At 39.6% G+C, this 15,255-nt stretch overlaps 1 protein-coding gene across 2 annotated transcripts; it reads left to right on the forward strand.

The window, feature by feature from the left end:
• The first annotated feature begins 236 nt into the window (after positions 1-236).
• On the forward strand, positions 237-6,672 carry ifrd1 (interferon-related developmental regulator 1). Of its 2 annotated transcripts, XM_006780611.2 has the most exons (12): positions 237-437; positions 2,098-2,202; positions 2,316-2,397; positions 3,447-3,571; positions 3,695-3,852; positions 3,987-4,037; positions 4,260-4,438; positions 4,551-4,659; positions 5,274-5,408; positions 5,581-5,709; positions 5,817-5,912; positions 6,034-6,672. In XM_006780611.2, the coding sequence occupies exons 1-12, from the start codon at positions 407-409 to the stop codon at positions 6,118-6,120; spliced, it is 1,287 nt and encodes a 428-aa protein (XP_006780674.1). In that variant the 5' UTR covers positions 237-406; the 3' UTR covers positions 6,121-6,672. The 2 variants fall into 2 exon arrangements, with proteins under 2 accessions (XP_006780674.1, XP_087686847.1); XM_087830721.1 differs by lacking the exon at positions 237-437 and having other exon boundaries at positions 462-2,202.
• The last annotated feature ends 8,583 nt before the right edge of the window (positions 6,673-15,255 follow it).

Here is a 15,255-nt window from a genome sequence, read left to right on the forward strand (position 1 = left end):
GTTTGATTTCGTGGTTTGTCTTGGAGAATGTATCAAATTTGTATACACAGACATTGTTTTCCCCCAAAATAACAGAACAGGACTCACAGTTCCCCTCTTTCTGTCACTGCATCACGCGCGAACACACGCGACAGTCTTTCCTCTTCCAGGATTGGCCAGCGAAGCCGGGAAAACTCCTCGTGACATGTCCGCCGGTATAAATACTGAGAACCGCGCTGTACTCGCGCAGCCCTGGTTTATGAGGGAAAATGTATCGTCTCGGCCCACAGTCTATCTCCAAGATCGCTTTCGATTTCTTTTTATCCACTGTGCCAAGGGAATATTTTCATTTTACAAGACAATACAATAAAGGCTGGTCGTGTATTGGCTGATTTTTGGTTAAATTTTTCTGGTTATCTGCACGAAAATGCCGAGGAACAAGAAAAAGAATAGCAGGGGTAAGTAAACTAGCGGCTGCTGTGCTACGGCCTTGTGTATTTGTTGACGGTAATTGTAGTTCTTTCCGTGTTCTTTGTTCATCGAATGGAGCTGAACGTGTTTACAGTACGGACTACAAAAGGTAGAGGCTGGCCTAGGTCAAAACACACAACGTAGCTAGCTGTACTCACACAAAGCAACACTGCTAATGAAAAAGTGTACTATCATAGTATTGATACTGTCATATGAAAGCTACTGTAAAGGGCTTTTAAAGCATAACATTATAGTATAACATGAGCTACTCAACAAAAGCCCTTAATAATTGTTATACTTCACAAGCTAACGAGGGCTAGCTTCATGCCCACTCCCTTTCAACACGAGACACATGTGGTTGCTTAGTAAAAATAAACGTTTGAAGGAGTAAAACACCTAAGCCTTTTCTTCCTTAAATTCGATTATTACCATCATAAATGTTATAAAGCAATACGTTGGATTTTTGTGAAAGTGTATGTAACGCAAACCACACGAAACTAGAATTCTTTGACCTCGATTAATCTTTAGCCGTATGTGGGACAAATGATATTGATACCCGATTAGGTAAGCAGTTTTGAAGCCTGAGTATCATATTGTGTCACTGAGGAAGGATCATTTTCTTTTTTAAAACATCTTGCATATATTTGTTTTTGAGGCACAAGTCCGACATTTTGGACTCGGAGGAAGGAGGCGGCACCCGGTTTTCAGAAATCAGCTGTCGTGTGGGGAAAACAGTCCACGTCAACACTTAAATAGCTATTTTTAATCAATTTAAAGACGGCTATTTTATTTTCAGCTAATATTTTTTTAGGGCCGCTTGTTATGAATGACGGAAGTATTTTTCACATTGTGTTCTAAAAGCGGCGGGTTCCTGCCGTCTTACGCTCACCTAAACATGTCTACCAGAGGTAAATTCAGGTCAAGGCAGAGAAGCCTGTTGAGTCTGGGTGGGGTTGGAAGTTTGTCCAGTTTTTGCAGTAGTAAAGTTAACCTTAGATGGGATTAAATTAAACCCTTGTTTGTTTATAAGGTTTTGTAAACATCTCACCCAAGATTTTAGCAGCCTCTTTTAGCTGTGAATTTTTTGCCCATCCCACCCTCTAGAGCTATTATAGTAACCAGAACATTTTCCAATACATCATTGTGTTTCGCTCTGTTCCGTTTCAGCCACGTTGTCCCTACTACGTGGATAATAAATTGTCTGATAGTAACTTGTCTGATGTGGACTTTGCTTAGTGAAACAATCTACTTCCTCCTATGCTTCAGTGACATAATACTAGACGTGATACTCCTGTATTTTGCGGCTGTACCCAAACTGTGTTTGTCTCTTGCTGGACAGTTGCTGGGACATACCGGTTACCCATACAATGTTGTTTCAGGTCATTTTTGATGTGCCTGTGCCCCTCCAACCTGAACATTTTGTTGACACAGGCAGCACACTTTGACAACGTGGTACATATTTGTTTTTGGATGAGATAATGAAAAGGCCAATAGCAATGGACAGGCAGCTGATTAGATAAGTACAGTGTATGCTGCCTTACCTGCCTGACGCTTGGATTACACAATTGACTCACAATGACCTACGGCTCTGTGTTAATGAATTACATTTGATTGCCCGTGCTTATGTGTCTTTGTTTTGTTTTTCAGGGGGCCAGCATGGGGCTGTGCAGCCTTTTAGTGATGAGGATGCCTCCATTGAGACCCTCAGTCATTGCAGCAGCTTCAGTGACGCCACCAGTGTAGCAGATGAAGGTAGGTTTGTGTGTACCCCTGACTGTACTCTGTTTGAACGTGTGTGTGTGTGTTCTTCAAACACATCAAACAAGTCTGTTTACGACCTCCTTAAATGCTTTTTTGTTTTTAAGGTGGCGAGACCAATGAGGATTCAGCCCAGGAGGATTTCCAGTATAAACTGAAGGGGTTCATAGATAGCACAGTAGATAAGAGGTAAAATTACCAAAATGTTATCTGATCTATATTGCCTCTGTCTTGGATCCAGTTTTACAAGAGATCTCAACAATGTAGTTACTTAATCCTGTCAGAGCAAGAGTTTTAGGTAACACTTGCACCATTTAGAAATGCTTTCCCCTTTTATGCAGCGTTGCGATGTTGTCTTGCCAGTTTAACAAATGTACAGGGTTGGTGTTTCAATTACACCCCAAAAAGTACTTCACTCTGAAGTGACAAAACATTTCTCCCACTGGAAATGCTATGTGGGACACTTGGGATTTCTTTACCTGGATGATGAGCACGTATCCAGAAATTTCAAATGTAGTTTTAAAAACGCTGGGTAACTTGAGTTGTATGCAACAGTGAGTCAAGTGCAGGAAGTTTTTATTGGAGTTTGCAGGCTTGTCATTTTTAAAAATAGACTTCATCCCAAAAAGGCCCTGTCACCATTGGCTTCCTCAATGGGGTGATTATTATAGAAGGGGTTCCCCAGAAGTGCCAGAAGCTACTAAATCTGTTATATCTATTCAGCTGATATTCTTTTCACTTGTCAAACATCACTTTTGTATAAAAGTAAATGGGTGAAGTCACATTCTTAACTTTTTGTATATATTTTTTTTACAAATATTTTTGTTATTACCTTAAGATTATATATTTAAACATGAATAAAAAAATTAAATCAACAAACTAATTGACCTCAACTTGTTTACCTGAAAGGGCAACGTCTTTGAGAAACTGCTGTGTGATGGCTGGTTGAATACATCTGCTGAAACTGACCGCATGCATCCTGAAAAAAACTGCTATAGACTTATAACTTATAGTTATTACCCTCAACTTTGATGTCAGAGTTTTCTGAAAATCTTGTAACACTGATAACCCTAGAACAGGGTTTTGCAGGACTTTGAAATTGATATCATAGTTGTGTCTACTAGGAGGCTGAGGGGTAGTACTGAGGGTTGCCAGTATTTTCTGATAAATGGCTTCATGGTATAGTGGTTATCACTTTTACGGGGATTGATTTATATATATATTTTTTTTTTCCTCAGTGCTAAGACGAGACAGGGGGCACTAGATGGGCTTAAGACTGCAATGGCTACACGCATCCTGTATGAGTTCATCTCAGAGAGAAGGATGACCATCACAGACAGTATTGAACGCTGCCTCAAGAAAGGTACTAAAAACGTGTTGCTGTCAATGAGATGGCAGGTGTTCCAGTGCTAAGCGCATGTTTGTATTTGTGCTCATAAATCATTTGGCTTTTTTTTTTTTTTTTTTTCCTTCTTCCTCATGTTAGGCAAAGGTGACGAGCAGCGAGCAGCAGCTTCTTTAGCCTGTTTGCTCTGCATCCAGCTGGGCTCAGGAATTGAGAGCGAGGAGGTGTTCAAGACGCTGAAACCGATCTTCAAAAACATCCTGGCAGATGGATCAGCCAACATACAAGCCAGACAGGCTGTGAGTGTCTTTTATTGTACTGATCTCCTTGAATAAATGCACCCCTCCTTAATAAAAAATAAAGATTACCACATTTTTGGATTTTTCCATGAAATATCAACTGATATGGTTTTGTTTATTTTGTTTCTTAATAGGTAGCAACAAGTCTGGGCCTCTGCACATTAGTTGCTGAGGATGACATTTTGGTAAGTTTCTGATCATGTCTTGGCTTGAGTGCAAACCAGTGGCATGTTTGACATCCAGTTGTCATATATTACTCATCAGTTCAAACAAAATGCTATATCGATGAGTGGCACTCATGCAAATATGTGCTGCTGAAATCAAACATGCCTCAAGTAATTTTTCAGTAAGTCGGAAACATGTTATTTGTGGTAATAAGTAGAACTTATTGATGCTTGCTTCTTTAGGATGTGCAAGCGACCATGGGGTGTTTTGAGAACCTGTTCACCCGGTCCTATGCAAAGGCGGATGGCACTTGTCCTTCGATCAGTCCTCAAATGAGCCAGCTCCACACAAACTCTCTGCGGTCCTGGGCACTGCTGCTGACAATCTGCAGTTCCAGCCAGCTCAAAGACATCCTGCAGAAGTAAGCTTCTTTATGCTGACCCTTAAGATTTTTAATTACAAGTTCTGCTGCTTCTAGTTTATTGCTCTCCAACCAAGTTAAGTGGAGTAAGAATTGCTTATGTGTTGTGCAGACACCTGCCTAAACTGCAGAGGTTGCTCGAGAGTGATGACGTGAACATGAGGATTGCAGCTGGAGAGACTATTGCTCTGCTTTTTGAGCTGGCCAGGGACATCGATTCTGTAAGTTTGCAATTGCTGTTTAATTTCCCCAACACCAGATTATTCTAAAGATCATTTCTTTTGTTAATTCAAATGTTAACATGTGGCACATGTCCTGTCTGTGCTTTTTTTTTTTTCCTTTTTTTTTTTCCTTTAAATATTTTTGTTAGGATTTTTTTTTTTTTCCATAGTAGCAGACAATGACTAAAGAAAAAGTACACAAGACCCAGAACTGAACTTAGCTCAGGCAATACAAGATTATGAGGCACATACAAGGCAGTTGAGGTAAACCACAACCCCACCAGGAATCAAAACAAGTCACGGTAAGATCAATAGTCAGGCAAATTAATTCAGTTTGGGAAAGCCCCGCAACAAGGAGGATGACAGTACAGGTCCAATGTATTTCAGATATGGGTCCCAGGTTCTGTGGAAAGAGTTCAAGGTGGAGTTGAGCATACAAGTTATATATTTATGGGAATACAGTCCATAACAATGCTATGCCAGGATTTCTTAGTTGAGATTGCTGGCCTGCCCCAGAGGAGCAGGATATTCTATCTGTGCTTTTTTTTTTTTTTAAATTTTTTAAACGGATAAGCTGCATATTTATTTATTTCCCCCCCACTGCATTTATTTAGGATTTTGAATTTGATGGCCGGGATGAACTTTGTGATAAACTGAACGCGTTGGCCACAGACTGCAACAAGCACAGAGCCAAGACTGACAAGAGGAAGCAGCGCTCGGTGTTCAGGGACGTTCTCAAAGCTGTTGAGGTAAGCGCTACGTGTCAGCTGAACCATGTTCCTTTTGCCAGTTGGATGTTAATTTCCTGCTTTTAAGCAACAGAATTGAACAGAGGCAAAACTTAACAGCAGCTCCTTGGAGGTAGAGACGGTGAATGATGGTGTCTGACCGTGGACTTATTTATATTGCTTTCTCTTCCAGGAGGGGGCCTTCCAATCTGAGACCATTCGCTTTGGCACAGAGCGAATGAACATTGACAGCTGGGTCAGAAAGAGGACATACGATGCCTTCAGAGAATTCGTGGGCTCTGGAATGAACTACCACCTACAGGTATCTTATTAGAAACACTTTATGTACAATAGGAGTTTGCGATAAACTAGTGTCTTTCTTTTGCGCTAGTGACTGGACTTGAAGTTTTGTTTACTTTTTCCAACTAGGCGAATGAATTCATCAGAGATGTGTTTGAACTGGGACCACCTATGCTGGTTGATTCAGCCACCATGAAGGCCATGAAAATCTCTCGCTTTGAAAGGGTAGGTGTGCAAGGAAGGCTCATTTAAACCCTTGTGGTGTTCTTGTAAGCTTAAAAGTATCAATGCTCTCAAAGTTTTGTGGCATTTTGTTAATGAACGCTTGAAATTCTTTGTGTTCCAGCATCTTCACAACTCTGCTGCATTCAAGGCTCGGACCAAGGCCAGAAGCAAGTTCAGAGACAAGAGGGTGGACGTGGGAGAGTTTTAATAATTTCTTTTGACTCTAATAAGCTATTTATCAAGCTTTCCTGCTTTTAGATGAATTGTCACAAGCCTAAGTTAATGCAGTTGTCCCAAGATCTCTTTGTGTATCAAATGCTCACTTTCTGTAGGCTTAAATATCTTTTTAATAACAGCTGTTGCTTTTTTTATTGGGGGAAAAACATCTTTCTGTCATCTACAGCAAGTGAGTATTTGATAATTAAACAGATTCTAGGTGGACTACAACTTGAATACAGTTTGTTCACAGAAAGGTGGTGTACATTTGTTAGGTATCATGCACATTTCCTTTTTTTTTTTTTTTTTTTTTTAAATTTTATTAAATGAAATACACAGGTATTAACATTTTTGATGGATCTGTCCCTTGTACCATTAAGTAGTAACATCAAGACATGTGACCGTCCCTAACTCTCAGATTTGTAATAAGTTTATCTAATTACTTCACACTTAGCGTTATTTATGTGCAAGCTAAAATAGTGTATTCAGTGTTGTGTATGTAATGTAAAGGTTGAGGATGGTGCAATAAATGCTGAAAAGCTGCAACAACTGTTCTTATATTTTTTCCAGCTCCTGTATTCAATATACAATACTATGAATTGGCTATAATTGGATTCATTGATCTGATACAGTATCTTGGGACAGTGCCAGCCGAGCTTGCAAAAGAAACGGCTGGAAAAGTTCCTTGAGTAGTAGCTTTGAGAACTGGAACTGTTGGCAGATATATGAAGGTCATTCTGATTGAAAGGGCAATAGAAATTTTACTCGGCACTACTTCCACATATCAAAGTGAAGGATCTTGCAGCCAAGGTAACAGTGGTGTTGCAGGGAAAGCGAGTAAGGCGGTGGAGCAGTTTGTCACAGGTGAAACTGTTGGAACACAAGACATTGATATAATGGAGGTCTAGCAGCCGCAAAGCTCACAACATATTAACTCTCCCCAAAGGTGAACCTCAGCGGACTGCTTCTTCTGGAGCCATAAAAATAGACTGTCACATGGTCAAGGCAGGCCTATCACCAGTCGGCATCCTCATATTTCAGGTGGAACAATATTACTGACAGTAGAAAGACGAAACAGAGCTGCTTCTTTTTGTGTCTACTCGGGGAAAACCGGTCCTTCAATTTGGGTGGAGTGGATGATGTAGCTGTAGGCTAAAACTAAGATAAGATAACCTTTAGTCCCATACGTGGGAAATTTGTTTCGTTACAGTGGAAAGTTACATAGCAAAAAATAAAACGCTGCTATCGGATAAGAATGGGATACTGTACATAAATGTACACAATCGAATAAAATACTATATACAATAGAATACAAATACTATATAACTGAGTAAGATACAATGTTGTCAGATCTAGTTTAAGAGGAAGGGAGCCTTTTTTCTCACTGACTTGGGACTTCATGCTTCTTTTGAAACATGCTATCATATGGGCCCACTCTAAAGACTAATTTGCTTTATTCTAATCAGAACCTTTTTATTTTATTATTATTATTTTTAATCTTTAAATAAATCACATTGTAATGAGGCTTGAAGCTGTAATTTGACACCATGAACTCACCAGGAAGGTGTTTACAGTAGATTAACCAGAGAAACTGGCCCTGCTGGCCAGAAGAATGCAGTTTAACATGATTTCTAGACTCTTTGTCCATCTGTTTTATACAGTATGTGGATCTAAGTAGTATTTCGTTTAGCAGACTTATTTTAGAATAGAATAGCATGCCTTTATTGTCACTATACAGTTTTACAATGAGATACAGAGCATCTCCAACTCAGTGCAAACATGAAGGGGGGGCTGCACAGTTCTGCAGCACTATATACATATGAACAGTATTAACAGAAAAAAATGTATAAAAATGTACAAATATACAATCCGATGTAAGAAGAAAAAAGTAAATGTGTAAATGAAAAGTGTTCAGATTATTGCACATAGTATTAGTTTTTGTTCATATCTTAAATTCACAGTATTGACTTGCATTTTCTATCACTTTAATCTATAGGCTGCCTGCTTTAGTTTTCTTCTTAAAAACCCGATTCATGCATCTAATTGGTTCATGCATATTCATTCTCTGTTTAAGAAAACTTTCTGACACATAGCAATCTGCATCATTCATATCCTGGCCCTTTAAAATCAACAGAGAAGCAGAGGCAGAGAAAATTTGCCTGTGTTAAGGGTGACTGAGCCAGTATTAAATCAAGAAGTCGTGGGCTACTTCATACTAGCATTAAGCTGCCCATCTTTATGTGGCATGCAAGGACGATTGAGGCATTGTCTCCTCAGCAAACATTTACGTCTCATTCTTGTACTGTTGTGACTTCAGGAAGGAAAGTTTCACTTATTTTCCAACAGCAGCTCAATAAGGGAGAGGTAATTGCTCATGTTACACAAATTTCCTCAAAATGTGCATCCCTGTGGGCTTGTTCTGTTCAAGAGGAAAATAAAAGAAAATTGAAGTTGCAGGTAATTAACTCACGAGCCCTTTGCCTCTTAAATATGTTAGTCAAATGCTTTGGGACTGAAAAAATAAGTATTTGAGTAGAAGCTGTGATTCCCCTTCAAACCTCCAATTATAATATAATCATTTAAATAACCTCTATTTTCATGGCATGTTTTACTCCTTGATAAAGCTTGATTCATAGCTCCACGCTATAAATTGCTACTGGTAAACACGATTATGCCATTAAAATAAAGATATTTAATTATTGTTTTTAATTTAGAAAACAGTGCTACTGAGGTTTCGTTTTTAAAATGCCGGAGAGTGATGTCTACAGTCACGGTAAAAGGAAAGTGCACCCTCCTTCAATTTTAAGGTTTCAAATAAAGACATCAAAATGATCTAGTTCTTACCATTTATTAAAATAAGGTCAATAAGCCTTAACTGAACAACAACATATGTTCATATAACAAAGGGTCATTGTTTCCCATGGAACCAGTAAGGATGCATTTAGTTTTTATTGCACTACTTGTGCAGTTTGGCTTAGTTTTTGTTAAATATTAACAATAACTAATGAATTTTAACCGTGTATCTACAACAGACTGTACATAAGTGATGGACATAACAAAATCATGTTGTCACCCACCGGGTTTTAAATGAGCGCTTTAAACTTCAGAGTTTATCATTTGAGTTGTGATCTGTTTTTTTTAAACTCATAGTAACCATATTTCGACAAGAGAGTTGATAGAGAAGGCCCCAGCCAGTGAAAAAAATACTTATTTTCAGGTAAGCTGTTGCCCTGGTGACCGCTGAAATCAAAGTTAATTTGGATAATGCTAAAAAGAAAAAGCCCTGACTTTCTAGCTAACTATCTTGGTTAGCAAGATGCATCTGTTGTTCATTAGGATATTAATTAGACTATTTTATTTTAAAAATACATCCCATATCAGAAAAATGACAAAATCTAAATAAAAAAAGGGTTAATAAAGAGAAACTGACACTGAACACTGAACAAACAAGGGCTCCATTGAGTAGTAGCTTGTCAACCATGATATAGCCAGGCCCTAAAGTATAGTAATTTATTGCCTGTTTTACTCTAAATGAGACCTTAACTTGTAAAATTAACATCATGCTGCAGTGTCAGAAGCCAGAATAATTTTTGCAACCAGACTAGCCATCTGCTGGTTACTGGAAAGTGTGTTAAAGTCTCTTCTGTCTTAGCCTCACTTTTAAGATTTGTGTCCATTTTTCTCTGTTACTCCATTCTGTTAGATCCTTCTGGTGCCACAAAATAAACTATATAACCTTTTAACACATGCAGCATTCGGTGTTGTTTTTATAATGTGAAATATTCTATTAATAGATGCTTTGCCTTGTGGGCGAAGAAGAAAGATTTTCTGTCGCTCTGTCTCTGGCCACCTGATAAAGTTTTTCTTCATATACACAGTGACAATCAATCAAATTTAATACATCTTTTACCTTTGACTATAGCATTTTAAAAATCTGATTAACAAACACATATTCTTTAAAACCATATTAGTTTCAGAGTTGATTATTTAAGATCAAAGCTTCTTTGCAGATAAACACAATCATTTGATTAGATCGTTTTCATCATGATAGCTACAGGCATTCAGGTGGAAAGGGAGTGTTAATGGACCATTGTTATTATACAGATTTCATCACAGTTGAGTTGCATAGAAAGGAATAAAAACATCAATATGTAATTAGGAGGGATAAATGAGGATCAGACGCGTAAGAGACTTGATAAGGTATCTTCAGTTCAATCAATAATTGGTTTCATTTATGTGTCATTATATCACTCGCCCCAATTTAAAAGACTGTTCCTCATACTCGATTAAGCACTTCTGTCTGTGTTGTTTTGCTGTGTGCGAGTTGAGAAAAAAATCTGTGGAAAGTGCAGAGAGACTGAGGAGGTGTGGAACAAAACAGAATATGTTACTGTGAGTGGGATTTGACCGTTGCGTGTTTGGAAGATCAAAACAACGAGCTCAAAGGTACATGTAAGAGGAAGATGTATTTTTTTATTTTTATTCCTCTTTTGCATCCTGCTGTTGCCGCAGCAGTGTGATACGGAAATGTGTATCCCACTCAAGCCAGCTGAACTTTCAGTGCAATTGGCTTAACTGCCTTGATGTAGCAGAAGTTAATGCGCACTAATGTGGCATTGTGCTCGATCAATTGCGACACACAGCCACCGCGTGCCAGTCGTTGCCATGGCTGGTTAAGCGCTTCTTCTTCAGCTTAGTTTTCCATTCATCGTGCCACACGTTGGCAGTACAAAAGGGCTCAAAGCCAAACTGTTGATCTCGTGTAGCAGCCTCGCTCACGCAGGCAGATACGGGCCTGCTTACACATACAAACACCCCTCCCTCCAGATGGATGCTTTTCAATAGTTAACCAGGTTAATGTATTTATTCCGCTTGTGAATCCCTGTCATATAAGCAGCTGTTACTGTGTCACCTCCTATAAATCAACCTGCTTCTTAGCAAATATTTTTTGTTGACAATAGTGCACCACCCACATGTACCTACTGTACTTACCTCTCTCCCTCCACCCCCTCTTTCTTTCCAGCATCTCCTTCTCCCTGGCCACGCTCCCTGAAGCGACGTGTGCGCAGTAGCTTTCACAATGAAAAATGAACAGAGAGATTAGCAGCACTTTGTTACTGAATGGAAGTTGTGTGTTCTTCATCCCGAGATGCTAAAGGCCTTGTTGGGACTGATAAAGCGGCTGCTGCCTCTGGTAACTACAGTTATCCTGCAATACATATCATCAGGAGGATGATTTATCCCATGCTCTGTCACCTTCTGGGGCGTCGGTGTACCACACGGTGACTGCGGTGCAAATGGAAATTCCTCAAAATGATTTGTGCCCTACAATTTAGACAGTGAAAACTCATTGGTTGGGTGACCTAACTCTTCAAGAAAACTCATCGAGCATCTCTCGCTCTCCTGCCCGCCAGCCTGGTCTCGAGGGTAAACATTATCCTGTGTTAGATCAGCTGTAATTAGGTAGCCGTGGAGGTTTAGGTGGCACACTTAAATGCATACTCTGAGGGCAACCACTGCCTTAGCAGGAACTCTGGAGACAGACGATGTATGTTTTTATTTAAACTTTCCCAATGCGCTTTATTTCAGCTGGAGTTTGTTAGTGCTGCATATTATTTATGACAGCACATGCATTGCAAAATCATCACGAGAAGCAATCACGGTATCAGTCACTCGTTTACATGTCTGCGCAAACATAAAGCGAATGATAGTGTATGTGCAAACTTCCAGGAAAAAAGATGTTTTTCAAAGTGCACCATATTAAGCATCAATCCTTGGGCACACAGTGAGTGTATATATATACCGTTTCTTATTTTCACTGCTTATATCAACATCTCTATTAAATGCAAACTGACTTGGGTTGCTCCAAATAGTCACAGTCGTGGCCTATAGGGCCTGGCTTCTTTCATCTAGATCATCCTAGATCATCTTGTGCATTCAGGCTGAGAAAAGGCAACAGAGGAAAGCACGCAAAGATTTTACTTTTTGCCTGTTGCCTGCAAGAGAATATTAAATCCTCTCCTGATAAGGAGTATATGTATATTACTGTGCAAAAGTCTTCAGACACCCTTCATTTCTTTATATTCTGCTAGGGAAATGGGTGCCGCGAACTACTAAAACATGCAAAGATACATAGAAATGCAGTATATAAGGCAAAAAGTGAGTTTGTACACTCCTAACAAGCCTTAAAGTCAATATTTGGTGTGACCACCTTTATTCTTCAACACAGCCTGAATTCGACACGTTGAACTTGTTTTATTGTCATTTTTTTTTAGGTCGTGTTCAGGAATAGTTCTCCAGGCTTCCTGAAGGACACTCAAAGATCTCTTTGGATATTGTTTTTCATTCTCTGTCCCGATGATCCCATGCTTATTTAATAATGTTGACATCCGGGTTCTTGGGAAGCCTATCCATGACCGTGAGTGAGTTTTTTAATCCAGTTATGCTTTTACTGCATTGGCAGTATGTTTGGAATCATTGTCACTGAATCACTGAATAGTTCAGAAATAGACTTATTTGGATTAGTGTGGTCTTTATAAAGAAATTGTTTTAACAAATCAGCGTTGGATTTTAAAGCACTTTGCATTTTTTTTTTTTTACTGTGAAAAGTGCTTTATAAATAAATTTTACTTACTTGTGTGATGGATCAAAATTTGACAGTACTTCTTTGCATTTATAATTGCATCACTTTTGACAAGATCCCCAACACCACTGGCTGAAAAGCAGCCCCAAACCATTACAGAGCCTCCACCATGTGTTAAAGATGGCTGTAGAAACTCTTTCTTGACCTCCTCATTTGAACCAAACATTTCAAATATGGATTCATCACTCCATCAGATTGATTTTCAGTCCACCTCTTGTGTAATTTTGTATTCCTCAGTTTTTTCTCCCTGTGTACCTTCTTTAAGAATGCCTTCATGACCATGATGAGGCAAACAGGAGATGGATAAACTGAAGGGCCAGAAGCATCTCTCAGGTTCTTAGTCAGGTCTTTGCTGGATCTTTTTCCTGTTTCATAAGGTCATGACTTTGAGATACTGTTCATCTGCTGGGAGAATTTATTTATTTATTTTTTAGACCTGCCACTTCTTCTTTTATCCACCACTTTATTCAGATTGTTTAAGCCCACACTGCATACCATGCAAACATAGGCCAAATTCTTGCGTGGAAGTTCTGTAAGTCAGCTTGTTGGTCCAAAAATATTATTTTTATGTGTGTCAAACTGTGATATCTTTGGCATTTTTCATAGATTCAGCCAAAGAAATTGAAATAAATTACATTTCCTGACAGGCTGCTAGTAACAAAGTGCCTAAAGAGAATATTTAAAATGGGTTCTTTGCTAACACTGATTCATCCCTTGCGTCAGGTGGCTTTTTTATGCTTGAATGATTCATAGGTCAGTGTTAAATGGTCAGTGTTAACACCCCCCCCCCCTCCCCCCAATACTAGACTGAAAATGAATGACAAAGCAGCCAATGTCCAAAGATAAACCTTAAAAGTCCCCCAGGAAGCCTGGAAAAGTGTTGCTGAAGACCACTTTTAAAATATTACAAGAAAGCGAGTCTGTCTGCTTGGAGGCAAAATATGAAGAAATGTGGGGTGTCTTGATACTTTTTCACAGCAACATATTTCTGGTGTTTCAACTAAGCTCATCTGCAATATAACACATTGTGGCATGAGGAAGTTTCAAAGCACACAGGTGCTAAAACAGCATTATTTCCACTTGACAAGCGGGAAACTAGCGAGAATTACAAATTGTGTTTACTCTACTGCAAGCGATTTGCCAAATATAATTACTATTTGATAGCACGATTTTAAAAATGTATTATGGGTCTCTGTTATGTTTAATTTAGAATCTCCTTGAAAGCAGAGCCTGAACAACAATAGCTAACTAGAAATTGTACCATGCTGTTAATAATATTATTAATAATAATTTAATTATATAAGTTTTGCCAAAGAAAAACACTTAAGGGTTAATGTTACCTTCACTGCTGCTGCACTGAAATTGTTTTCAGCTGAAGCCAGTGGAGTTTATTTACATCGCACCTCTCTGAAACATGAAAGAGAACAGACGAGCTGTGAATAGGCTCAACGGCAACACTGATGCAATTATGCTATGTGTTAATTTTGCTTACATTGCACTCGGTTGGCCCTCGACATCATTAAAAAAAACGTCCCCGCTGTCGGAGTAAAGATGCCAAGGCGTGCAATTTTAAACTTGGCCAGGTGGTGGCAGTTGTTCACCATCAACCTGTCCGCCATAGCAACACTTGAGTAGACAGTAATCACCTCTGCAACTTGCAACTGAGCATAACTGATGATACCGAGTATGAATTGTGAGGAATAAACTTGAAGGATTTCACTCAGGGAGATAATCAAATGAGTTCTTTTACATTTTTATATTTACACCCACCTGTTCTTAATATTGCATGCCTCCTGATTTACCGCAACCCCCCCCCCCCCCCCAACCCCCCCTCACCTCCACACAATCCCACCTCCACCCCCCACCCCCTTCTTTTGTAAGCTGAGTCATTTAGACAGCATTTTTTTTTGTTGTTGTTTTGTTTCCACTCTGGAATCATCTGAATGGTTTTCCGGATTCACCGGTCACACTAAGAGTAAAATATCCAGTGACTGGATTTCTAACGTCTCATTCATCATTCAGCAAAACAGTGCAAGCTCTATATCATACTGTGCCGCGCTGACACCATATGGAATGTGGTTGTAGACTTGAAAAAGAGTCAAGCGGTACACATTTGTCGTGCTGGGCGCAGATGCATTGTAGCCCCCACACTGTGTGACTCATAGCTACTGTACACTCACACACGCGCATGCATGAGTGCACGTGCGCTGACAAACGCTTTTACACTTTCCTCCTCCCTCATGGACACTCCTCTCCCTCCCCCCCTCTCTCTCTCCCCCCCTCTCTCTCACTAACTCCCTCTGCCTTTCTCTTGGTGAGGCCAGTGGCGAGCGCAGACCCCCGTCAGGGCTGACAACTGTTCGCCGGATGATGCCACAGAGAGGAGGCAAGAGGCCATAGTTAAGAGGACGACACCTTCCTCTGTGTGCTGCAGCATCAGTCCCACGAACACAGGCGCAGAAATGCAGAAGCCACTATATGAAA

Source organism: Neolamprologus brichardi, chromosome 17 (assembly GCF_056152115.1).
Source record: "Neolamprologus brichardi isolate AB-2024 chromosome 17, ASM5615211v1, whole genome shotgun sequence".
Classification (NCBI taxonomy): domain Eukaryota; kingdom Metazoa; phylum Chordata; class Actinopteri; order Cichliformes; family Cichlidae; genus Neolamprologus; species Neolamprologus brichardi.

Excerpts from the sequence above, each read along its gene's own strand:
- ifrd1 (XM_087830721.1), top strand. The coding sequence starts at position 1,980 with ATGCTGCCTTACCTGCCTGACGCTTGGATTACACAATTGACTCACAAT. Across the intron at positions 2,398-3,446 it reads GATAGCACAGTAGATAAGAG|TGCTAAGACGAGACAGGGGG; the intron begins GTAAAATTACCA and ends TTTTTTCCTCAG. Across the intron at positions 3,853-3,986 it reads ACATACAAGCCAGACAGGCT|GTAGCAACAAGTCTGGGCCT; the intron begins GTGAGTGTCTTT and ends GTTTCTTAATAG.